The sequence below is a fragment of the Punica granatum genome, chromosome 4, assembly GCF_007655135.1.
Source record: "Punica granatum isolate Tunisia-2019 chromosome 4, ASM765513v2, whole genome shotgun sequence".
Lineage (NCBI taxonomy): Eukaryota > Viridiplantae > Streptophyta > Magnoliopsida > Myrtales > Lythraceae > Punica > Punica granatum.
The window spans coordinates 4,093,025-4,105,235 of NC_045130.1; the positions used below are offsets into that span (position 1 = coordinate 4,093,025).

A 12,211-nucleotide genomic window follows, 5' to 3' on the forward strand; every position below is an offset into this window, starting at 1 on the left:
TATTGTGACCCGCGAACCAATTGCTTGCCTATCGAAGGGGACAAAGAGCCCTATTTACGTGTGGAACATGAATTCGGCATATAGATTTAACATAATTGATGTTTTAACCACCAGCATGGTGGTCTAGTGATTAAACTCTAAGCATGCACTTGAACATCACGAGTTCAAACCTCACTGAGGACGTAGAGCTCGCCACTATATGAGTGTATTATGGACTGGCGATGGCCGACCCATAATATTTAATCTAGTGGGCCTTGAACTTAATTTACTAGTGTGCTGGTGGGGCTGCGATGACCAAGTTGGGCTAAGTCTCAGCGAGTTATGGCGAAATGAACATTTCGTGGCGATCAGGTTCCCTTAGTTGGGACAGGCACAGCGGGCTAATAACTCGATCTAACCTTTTATTTAACGGAAAAAAAAACATAATTGATGTTTAGGCCAAGTTTGGATCGATGTATTCTTCGGATTTCAGGGAAAAATTCGAAGATTACGACCTATTTTACGTCGTTCGGACGTAAAGTCTTTACGGGAGTGTTTAGAAAATCATTTTCCCAAGTTAGGATTTCACGGGTGTAGTTAGGAAAGTTTTTACGGTTGAAATACTTGATATTCTCGAATTACGGCCGTGAGTGAGTCCCATATTTTATCTTTATAAAAATAAATAATATATTATATTATCACCCACATTCCATGTAATTCAATATATTTACCAAATACGACAATCTTACTTTTCGACTTTTAACTCACGTAAAACGGTTTCATACTTAAATTTTCCTTGTAATCTTCACATTCCCCTTAATTTAACAACCGGCAAACCAAACGACTCCTAAATGTTCAACTCTGTTGAGTGATGTTGTGTCTCCCACGGAAAAATTATATAGTAGGCCACAAATTTATAAGGAATTGGATTACACGACCTATCAGCTCGAGTTTTTGAGTTGAAGATGGACTCAATCGCGTAGAGGCACAGTAGAAGTTTTAGATGATACCAGAGCGGGCTACACTTTCGTTTGCTCGTGTGAACTCATACCACGCCAAGTCTAGTTCAGTTTCAAGGTAGCCAATTGGGATGCTCACACGTGTCTAAAAAGTCCGAGTGTGAAACTCGTGGTCAGGTTAGTTTGCTTGCAGAGAGAAGCTTGCCTCATCATCAATGAGATGATAGTTAGGCCGAGTGTACAATACTTAAAGAGAATATGTCCTAATACATTTCCCTATAGCATTTCATCTTTTGAATAGATCTAAAGGTTACAGGAAATTACGAAAATATAGGAAATAATATTTTGCCCGACCTTTTTCTCACATATGGTCTTTGAGATTCTAGGCTTAATGTAAGACATTCTTCAACAATATTGATGTCGTCTAAAACCAATGTCATCGTTCGAAGTAATCCCAAACCAAGATACCGAAACTTGCTATTGTAACCATTTAGAATAAATTAGTCAGTATATATTATAAATGCGATAATTAATGACTATGGAATGAGAAATCCCAAATATTATATATGTTATACAAATAAAGATAATGTTTTGGAATGCCTCAATTTTCTTTTTACTCTTTCTATTTCTTATTAATTTTAACCTTCCTTTTTTCTTTAGGATAATGAGTTCGCCTAACTAATCCTTACGGTTTAGGAGAAAATCCTACAAGCTCACGAGACATATCAGTTTGGCCATAACTCGGGCATGTGACCTAATAACGAGTATTATCCTGCATGGTTTCGGAGTTTAACATTTTAATTTTAACTACAAGAGAAATAGTTCTTACATATTTCAAATAGGTGAGTTTATTTACCATTGTATATTCAAAATCCCTTCTTCTTCTTTTTTACTATCTATAGAAAGCCTACTTTAAAGAGTATTTTTTGTCATTTTATTTTATTTATAGATATCGATGATTTATTTTTAATTGTTTACCACAGGTTTTTTTTTCAGTCACATATTTACCATAAGTTTTAAATTGAAAAAATTAATAGATGAAATGCTTTATAATCTAAAAATAAATTCTAAAGGTGTTTGGAAATATACTAGTATTACAAAAATAAAAGGTACATAATTTTTGTATTTATATAACCAATATTTATTTAAAATTATTTAAAATATCTTATTAAATTATATTATTTTCACGCGCAATATGCAAGTGATTATTTTACTTTCTTCTCTTTTTTTTTGTTAAAAAGTCACACAGGTTCCCACAAGGCACAAGCAAACTATTCGGACTTAGAATTCCAGGCTTTCACGCCATAAACTGAAGTAGATGACCAAATCTAGAGATTAAGATGTTGAATATTCAGCCTTCGTTAGCCAGAAAATATGTGTATGTAGACGAATAGGAATTGACGTTCGCAATATACATATATTTATCTGTTGTTTGATTCGCTTTTCTTGGCCAACTATTGATGATTGGCCATTTTGGTTTTATACAGACAAAATCGGAACATCATCCATTTCTGTTGTTTTGTGTTAATTAATTAAACCCCCCCACGGAAGATGTCTTCTTTTTTTCTATATCGCTTATCCACTTGATCTTTTTATATATATATATGATTGACCGTAAGTATATGTGTTATAATTTTTCTTCTAATATTGATGCTTGTTCGTAAGATAATCCGGGCGTAATCTAATAATTCCGATAAGTTTAATTACAAAATAAACCAGAAGAAACTAGTAACTGCTTTACACTTGCATGCGGTAATGTCAATGGGATTGCTAACAAATGGGGAATATTCATTTCAAGAAATTTTTCAAATATTTTCACCATCAATAGAAATATAAGATTTGACCAAGTAGCGGAGGCTACCGAAAACTAATACTTTCTTAGATTTCAATAGCAATATGGGATAGTACGTAGAAGTACCTCGCGATCATATTCAAATTCAGGTCTGAGTAGAATTTTAATAAATCTTAATCAATAGTGTTAGGATACATCTCGCAATTTCACTGAAACAAAATACAATAAAATGGAAGAATGCAATATTCAATTATCGTGCACATGCAAATATTGTGAAATTTTTTCCTCATATCTGTCAATTCCCAGTTATTTTTTAAAATGAAGAAGTGCTGCCATGAAGAAAAACTCATAATATCCTAAGTTTTGGGTTCTATATAGAGGATTAATATATTATATGTATTTTTGTTTTTATTTCAAACTCATGTTGATAAACTAACGTGATGATCATTCATGTGACTTCATCTTAATCATTTGGGATATTCAATAGTTGTTGCGTGTGGATCAATTTGAGGTCAACGTCATGCTAGCCAATGATATATAGATAATTAGAATTGTACAACACGACAATACGACTTTGTTGAGAAGAATGACGGAATAATAGTCCCACATCATTTCCATCAATAGGGTAGACTCATTTATTATCTATCGTAAAATACATGTCTCTCGCCCTCCCCATTAGATCCCGATCATCCTTGTAACTGAAATGAAAAATACATTTTTTTCGGGTTAAAAAAAAACATTTAGTACAATTACAACACTGCAATTTTTACTCTTTTTTGTTATATTTAGAAAACTCATGAGGAATATCATTGGTGTAGAATAATCAGCTATAATTAATCATATGCACGATATCCTTTATTACAGTTATCTAGACCCGTATTAACTCGTCGGTACTTATCCTTATATGGCCATGTGATTATACTTTTTATCTGGCAACAAGGTACCAAGTCAATAAAATGATGGATTTGGTCAGCTCTGATTCTCATCAACTAACCCAAAATAGAATTACTTAGACTTTTCTTTAATCACTAATTATCTTCTCGCCAATGAAATCCAGTTAATCATTGGGAGGAATATTAAGGTTGTTTGGAAACAATTTTTTTCTTTTTGCTTATAATGTTTATTAATTTATTGGATATTTCTACTTATAATCTCTGTGGGCAAAACCGGGAAGGTGTGAAGAAATTTTACTAATCAGAGCATGAACAGACCTAATTTGTTCCCACCACCTCAGATACCAAAGAAGACCAAGTCTCTAATTGCAATCTTAATAAATCGAACTGTATAGCACGATTAATTGTCATAGATTAATCGTACCTAATAAATTAGTTGTTGGCTGTCGATCGGCAGCTTGCTTCCAACATAATAAGATTTACGAGTATACATGTTACGGCATGAATAGCACTCTAATTAGCGCACTCATGGAAATTATAACTTCATACCGTCTCTTCAACAAGATTAATTATTCAAGCTATTGAGCCTCACGGACACTGTCAAGCTCTCTTACAGTTTGAGCTGACCTCTAACAAATAAAATTCCACTTTCCTTCCATTGGAATTTGTGGCTCAATGCAGTAACACTTTTTCCTTCTCGGCGTCGTGAGATTCTGGGTTTGATTATCTTGTCCAGTGTGTCCTAGAGATAACGTCCCTTTCACCCTTTCCCCCTTTCCCATTTCTTCATATACTCCTCGTCCTACCATATCCCAATTTCTAACAACTTCGTATGACTGCAGCCCTAACAGAGAATATAGTGTAACATAAGAGAGTTAATTAGTTAATTAAAGGAAAAAAAATGTAATAGAAGTGACCTGCATTAGTTAGTTACCGGATCAACATATATGATTATTTCAAACTATGGAAAGCGTGTTGTTCTGATCATATCTGACTTTATATGCATGCATTGACAGATGAACAATTCATCTTGGCTTGGTCTCTTACCCAATAATAGAATATTACAAAATCCATACCGTCTGTTTATGTACGTACATGTACCTATGCAGCCGGGCATCTTCTATATATATGCATGGAATCATACTCTGAAATACAAACTAAAACGAGAGGAAAACCAGAGAAAGTTTTTGGGTGTTAGGGTTTCAAGAGAGAATAGTTCAAAAAAACCTTCAACATGAAGGCTGTCATCATCCAATATTCCTCAGCGTTACTACTCTTCTTAAGCATCCTCCATTGCCATGCAGCAGTTCGACGATACACATTTGTCGTAAGCACTTAACTCAACAGCCATGCAGCAGTTCTTACGGATATATATGTGTATATATATGCATGGCTAAATGGTTTGTTATAATTATAGGTCGATGAAGTGCCATACACAAGATTGTGCAGCACCAAGAGCATCATGACCATAAATGGGCAGTTCCCAGGACCAACTTTGCACGTGCGTCAGGGCGAAACTATCATCGTCGATGTTTACAATAAGGCCAAGTATAACATCACCATTCACTGGTAAGTATCGCATTTAGGACCTGATTGATGTTGGAATACAAAATATCAATGTTTGAGCCATGCCTATGTTGTGTTAGTGTGTCTCATTTGGATGGGTCACGATGTAAAATTATAGATCACATGTGCATCTATCATGACTAGTTCACAAGCTTTCAATCTCGAAATGCACTTCTTATTATTATTACTTGCATGCAAGGAAATTTCATGCGCATATATCATATTACGTTTAGAATCAACATACGTACATTTATAGGACTTTTCTGGTGTTTGTTGCATTATATTTTCTGTAACAATGAACAATTACGCAGGCACGGAGTGAAACAACCGAGGTTTCCCTGGTCGGATGGACCAGAATATATCACCCAATGCCCGATACAACCAGGAGCTAAGTTCAGCCAGAAGGTTATATTCTCCACGGAGGTTGGGACCCTTTGGTGGCACGCTCACAGTGACTGGACACGAGCCACCGTTCACGGTGCGATAGTGATTTATCCTAAGAAAGGATCGAGCTATCCTTTTAAAAAGCCGGACATGGAAACTCCAATAATATTAGGAGAATGGTGGAAGAAACCGATCATGGAGGTTTACCATGACATGCTTCAGTCGGGAGGCGACCCCAACATTTCCGATGCTTTTCTGATCAATGGCCAACCTGGTGATCTTTATCCTTGCTCAAAACAAGGTCAACCCCCCGTAATATTATTATTAATCACATCTTTTGCTTCCCATTTTCAAGAAAATATTAATTTAGTGGCATGATCGGACTCAATCTGCATTAGTCGATGATCATGGAATTTCTGGATATAATGGAACACACAAAAAATAATAATAATTTATAGCATTTTTTAAGAAAATGGTTTCCACCTTATTTGGTACTTCGGAAGATATAATTAATAGATTAATTATATAAACTACCTACCTATACATGAATTCAGTTATTTGTAGCCCAAATAGCATAAAATTTCATATTTTGCAGAAAAAATTTAACTAGGTATGTCTACACTAGATATATCAAGTCTAATATTATCCTCGATGGAGAAAATCGAAATCTTCTCGATCTTGACTTATATACCTGTTTTACATAATGACCGGAACTATAGTCATCTGCATTGAAGACGGTCAAAACCATTTTCTATGTTAGATAAGACTTTGTTCTTAGTGGTTAATTTGTCACTGTCAATCTATTAAGATCACAACTCCCCGAGAAACATATGTAAATTATTATTGTCTGAGTTAATCAAAAGCACAGCACATTAAATTAATAAAGAAGCACGGGTAATCCTATTACGAGTATCGAAACTGGAACCACTTGGTTACTAGGTCAGAACATGCTTCGCTACACTATACCCTCTTCGATTTAAATAATTGTCTTTAATTTTGTACGTCTTTGTTCTTAATTTATTAATTAGTATTTTATATATATATATTATAGATACTTTCAAGTTAATGGTGGAGAAAGGCAAGACGTACTTGCTACGATTAGTCAACGCAGCTATGCAGGAGCTCATGTTCTTCTCCGTCGCGAAACATAAGCTCACGGTTGTCGGGACAGACGGTGCCTACACAAAACCATTGACGAGAGATGTCATCACAATATCTCCGGGTCAGACCATCGATGTACTGTTAGAAGCCAACCAGAAGCCCGACCATTATTACATGGCATCTAGGGTTTATGCCAGTGCTGTCGGTGTAGCGTACGATAACACGACCACCACAGCTCTGGTCGAATATGCCGGAGACTACACTCCGACATCTCCCCCTCCCTTGCCTGCTCTTCCGTACTATAATGACACAAGTGCCTCGGTCAATTTCACCGGCAGCCTTAGAAGTTTAGCGTCCAAAAAGTACCCTGTCAATGTCCCCAAGAAGATAACCCATCGCTTTGTGTACACGATTTCAGTGAACTCCTTCCCATGCCCACAGAATTCATGCGCAGGCTCAAATGGTGGCCGACTCGCTGCGAGCGTCAACAACATAAGCTTCGTGAGCCCATCAATTGACATTCTCCAAGCTTACTACCAAGGGATCAATGGCGTATTCGGGGCCCGCCTCCCAGATTTTCCTAAGTACATTTTCAACTTCACGGGCGATAACCTGCCAGCGTACTTGGATACTCCGAAGAAAGGGACGGAGGTTAAGTTTCTGGAGTACAACTCCACAGTGGAACTTGTCTTTCAGGGAACAAACATACTCGCCGGGACAGATCACCCAATGCACCTCCACGGATACAGCTTCTATGTGGTCGGGTGGGGGCTCGGGAACTTTGACCCGAAGAAGGATCCTGCCAACTTTAACCTCATTGACCCTCCGCTTCAGAACACCATTGCTGTCCCCAAAAATGGGTGGAGTGCAATCAGATTCAGAGCTAAGAATCCAGGTGCGCATCAATTGCATATATATTTGCATAATCTTATTATTGTTAGATACAAGATTGCTGATTTAATGTTTTTTTCTGCGGTTGATTTATAGGAGTGTGGTTCATGCATTGCCACATCGAGAGGCATCTATCATGGGGAATGGACACGGCCTTCATAGTGAAGAATGGAGGGCCACCGAACACACATTTGCTGCCGCCACCACCGGATATGCCACGCTGTTAAGACAGCGGAGGGCCGGGAATCGGTCTCTGCATGCGTTCATAAATCTCCATTTGATGACAGATGACCAGTTCAATTTGCATACCGGCCGGAGGCGACCTGTGAAGACAAACATTTCTCAGCTTTGCTCATATATTAAATTTGCTTTCCAGATTAATTTGATTGATTTGGACCAAATAATTCTTCTGACAAGAATTGTTGAATTCAAATTAATTTTAGTTTCATCAATAAAGTGTAGCTGATGTTGGAAGTATCCATGTACGTGCATGGCCCCTCAACCTTAGCAGTAAATAAAAGAAATTAGCCGTTTGAGCTGGTTTTATGCTAAAAAATTAGTTCATTTCGATACGTACTTATATGTTTCTTATATATATCAATTGCATTATTTTCTCTTAAATTGATCCATTAGAAGCTTGAAAAACAAAATTGGAATACCAAGTTTGTCCTCGGATCTTCCATAATTAAATTTTGACATATTATTTGTTGAATGAAAACATATTTCTACGACGTGTGTTGATTCAAGTAGATCAAAGGTCTCGAGTTTGAGCCTTGAGAAGGAGAAAATTCATATTGGGCCTTAATGGGTCACCTGGCTCGAACTTTTTTAGCCGAGACCCATTGAAATTTTGGACATCATAGTGCACATTGAAAAAAAAAAAAGAAACGAATTTTCAAACGGACCAAATCTTGATTTAGTTGATCAATCAATCAACTTCTGTAGTTCTATGGCCTGAAAAGTAAACTGAAAGCATCATACTATAACCCAGTGTCAGCTTAAAGTAAAGATATCGAACATCGAACATCGAACCTCTTGTTTTCAGGAGAGGATGTACATCACTATACTACACTCTGTTTTGATTAATAATGTATTTCTTTCAATATGTGGACTTTTGGTTTGGACAACACGTAGAACCTGATCAACGCACCTCTTCAAATCGGAACACCCTTTTCCCAAAGGGAGACCGCGGATGTAGTCATTGGAACACCCTTTTCCCAAGCCGGGCCGACACCGGAATTCCAAAATCCTGCATCCACCACCAAATTAAGGAGAGACATGCCACCATATGCAGTTGGAACCTAGCTAGCTAGCTATTGCTATTAGGCGCAATTTAATAATGGTCAAGAGGAGTCGTCAACTTTAATTTGCAATTATTATTTATAATTTGACCAATTATACGATAGAGTCGGTTCCTCGGTTGAAGCAATTAGAAGCTCTGTTATTGTTGTAACTTTAAGGAGATTTCGAGCACCGACAATATATTGATCAAAACGTGACAGAATTTACGAGGACATGGATCTCAGGATGTTATTATTATACAGCTTTGTTGCATTTCCCGAAAAGAAATAATCAGTTGGATGACTGATTTGCAAGTATACTTGCACTTATGTCAGAAAGGTATAGGAGCCGACCCCTATGGGATGGATCATGGATCGGTGTGTAATTTTTCCAGGAATTAAGGATTGACAAGTACGATGATATAATCTAGTACGATGACAGTCTCGAGAGCTCCTCCTACAGTGCCCACCCGTGCCATGTGCTCGCCGTGCCATATAAGTTAATTAAGTGTCTTTTTTTTGCTGAGTACATGTAAGTAAAGTGTCAATATCAAGGAGTTCAGTATAATAACACTACACACTATACAGTACTCGAAATTACAAGCATTGGAGATTGATTATCATCTGTTGGTTGTTCGTTCCTTTTCTTCTTCTTTTTTTGAAATTAATTATTCCCTTTTAGACTCCACGCAAATCTTTCTGAATTATTTGATAATTAAGGGAGGGAAAAAAAGCAACTAGAAATCGGATGTATACTATGTATAGATATTTCAAGACCTCATACGCATCACAAGTTCACAACTAATATTTTATTCAATAAGTTTATCCATATATCTTATTGACTTACATATTACACGTCACATTCTTCAAATTCACAAACATTGTCGAGATAAGACACGTTCATTTGGATCACGTCCCACAAGCCACAATATATATAATAATTAAGAAAGACATATGCAATTCAAAAATATATAGGATCTGGAAAACTCTCTCACAACTTGTAAATGAGATCATGCACTTAAAATTCTCGGGACAGCTATAGCAGCAAGAGGAGTCTTCATCTCGCAGGAAAGCTTGAGCACCTCGCTCAGGTCGACAGGCCGAGCCTCGTCCTGCACCCACTTGAAGTGGTGCACCAGCTTGGCCACCCACAGACTGACGGTTACAAGCCCCAAGTTCTTGCCAGGGCACGACCTCCGGCCTGCACCAAATGGCGCAAGCCTCAGGTCAACACCCCTCACATCAATGTCTACCCCACCCGAGCTGGTCAAGAACCGCTCTGGCCTGAACACTAGGGGGTCCTCCCACAAGTTAGGGTCATGGGTTATGGCCCACATGTTGACCATGGCGGTGGTGTTGGCGGGCACCACCATGCCATTGCTGAGTTGGACATCTGAGGTGGATAGCCTGGCCCATGATAGGAGGGGCCCAGGCGGGTGCATGCGCAGGGTCTCCTTCACCACAGCTCGAAGATAGGGCAATTTTGCCACCTCAGCGTCCTTGAAAAGCATCGATCCTACGACGGAATCAAGTTCTTGTCTAAGTTTAGTCTGCACGTAAGGATTCAGAACCAACTCTGCCATGATCCACTCAGTTAATAGCGCAATCGTATCAGTACCACGAAAGATCATTTCCTGCCATAAAATATAAAATAATGGTTTTAGCTACTCTTCGTATATTTGATACATTATAAGAAAAAAGAAAAAATGGGGGGGAATTTTTTGTGAAAATATGTATATATATTTTTTGAACTATAAGCTGCTCATTAAGAAAAAGATAAGTTATATAGAGAGTACTAACCCATAAGACCGCGACCATATCATTTTCAGATAGCTTCTCTTCACCTCCCAAAGAGAGCAAAACATCCACAAAGTCCGAGCTGTCGGAAAGATTGTTCCCTGGGAGCCGCTTGAGCCGGTGTTCTTTGATAATGCCAATGACAAATTTTCTAACTCTTGGTACGAGAGCCGAGCAACGTTTCTTGATCTGGAAAGGGTCGCAAAAGTAGTTCAACCACGGCAAATGATCCGACCAATTGAAGGCGCCCAAGAGCTCGAAACCTTCCCTTACAATCTGGCGCAGCTCCTCAACTTCACTGTTGGAGCATGAAAAGTTGTACCTGCCAAAATTCAAAGTTATGGCAAGTCTAGAAGGTACTTCATTGCCCTAATGCATGTGTACAACAAATAATGTTTTCTTTTACGTGGTCTGCAACAGTTTGTAAGTCAGTTATATAGATAATCTTGAAACTTTGAATCTCTATAGCTGAGTGCTATTATAATATTCCCTTGCTTATATGTGATATGATATCTCATTTTATATGTAAAACGAACTTTTGTTTTCTTATATCACCGAGAAAAAAAATTGTTCTTTTAAGTATGTAAACATTATTAGAAGTACCTTTTGCCAAATACAGTTCCCATTATGTTGTTAAGTGCGGCAGCTTGGAGATGCTTTCTGAGGACCACAACCACATGAGCGGACTGCTCTTTCGCAATGGCATCCAGCATGAATGCACAGTCCAGCTGGCGACCCGGTTCATGGGCTGCAATGCGTTTTGGTGCAAAAAGATGAGCAGACGAGATCCTCCTCAAGAGCCGCCAATAGGTCCCATTGGGAGCAAACCCGATGGCTCGCCCAAACAGGAGGCTCTTAGCAGACTGCTTGAGTGGACGGTCAGCAAAGTTCGGAGAGGTCAAGATTTCACGAGCCATATGGGGCTCTGAGGCCACAACAACTGGGGTGGAGCCCAGGCTAAAGGCCATGAGCTGGGTGGCGGCTCTGGAACTGGCCATGTGAGCTAGAGTTCGGTGAGCCAGCCCATGGCTCGTGCTGAAGAGGCTCCCGAAGAAGGGCAGGCCCCGAGGCCTAGGAATGGGGACCTTCCCAAAGTGGTTTCGGCCATTTTTCCAAGCCGGACCTCCGGCAGTAACAGCCCGAGTCACAAGCCCAATGGACAAAGTCATCATGAAAATGCAGAATAGAACGAAGAAACTGTTGAACATGCTATTCGTCTCCAAAATGGCCGGGAGCACAAAAACCAACCAAGTCGTATCGACAGAGCTGCTCATGGTCGAGTCCATCTCAAAGCGAGCAGGTGGTATGTGTGTGCGTCTATTTTCTCTATGACCAAGGGAGTAGTGAACTAGCTTGAGAGAAAATAATATGAGTGAGGTGATCAAGAAGAGAAGGCAAGCTAGGGTTTTTATAGGAGATTACCTTAGAGGAAAGCTGCGAGGAGACTGACCACGTGGAGTACTTTTTTGTTTTGGACAATGGAATAGATATAAAATAAATAATTAAATAAACAAACAAAAATTGGGAGAGAGAAGCTTGCGTGAGAGTTCGGATAGGTCTATACATAAG

General features: G+C 38.5%; 2 protein-coding genes across 2 annotated transcripts; one reads left to right on the top strand and one right to left on the bottom strand.

The window, feature by feature from the left end:
- The first annotated feature begins 4,763 nt into the window (after positions 1-4,763).
- LOC116206444 (laccase-15-like) lies at positions 4,764-8,121 on the top strand. The gene is made up of 5 exons (XM_031539320.1): positions 4,764-4,950; positions 5,041-5,192; positions 5,501-5,874; positions 6,625-7,569; positions 7,662-8,121. Exons 1-5 carry the CDS (start codon positions 4,858-4,860, stop codon positions 7,790-7,792), a joined length of 1,695 nt encoding a protein of 564 aa, XP_031395180.1. The 5' UTR covers positions 4,764-4,857; the 3' UTR covers positions 7,793-8,121.
- A 1,614-nt stretch (positions 8,122-9,735) lies between these two features.
- Positions 9,736-11,950, bottom strand: LOC116205811 (cytochrome P450 78A7-like). The gene is made up of 3 exons (XM_031538474.1): positions 11,246-11,950; positions 10,646-10,964; positions 9,736-10,479 (listed from the first exon to the last, which is right to left on the bottom strand). Exons 1-3 carry the CDS (start codon positions 11,926-11,928, stop codon positions 9,856-9,858), a joined length of 1,626 nt encoding a protein of 541 aa, XP_031394334.1. The 5' UTR covers positions 11,929-11,950; the 3' UTR covers positions 9,736-9,855.
- Between the last annotated feature and the right edge of the window lie 261 nt (positions 11,951-12,211).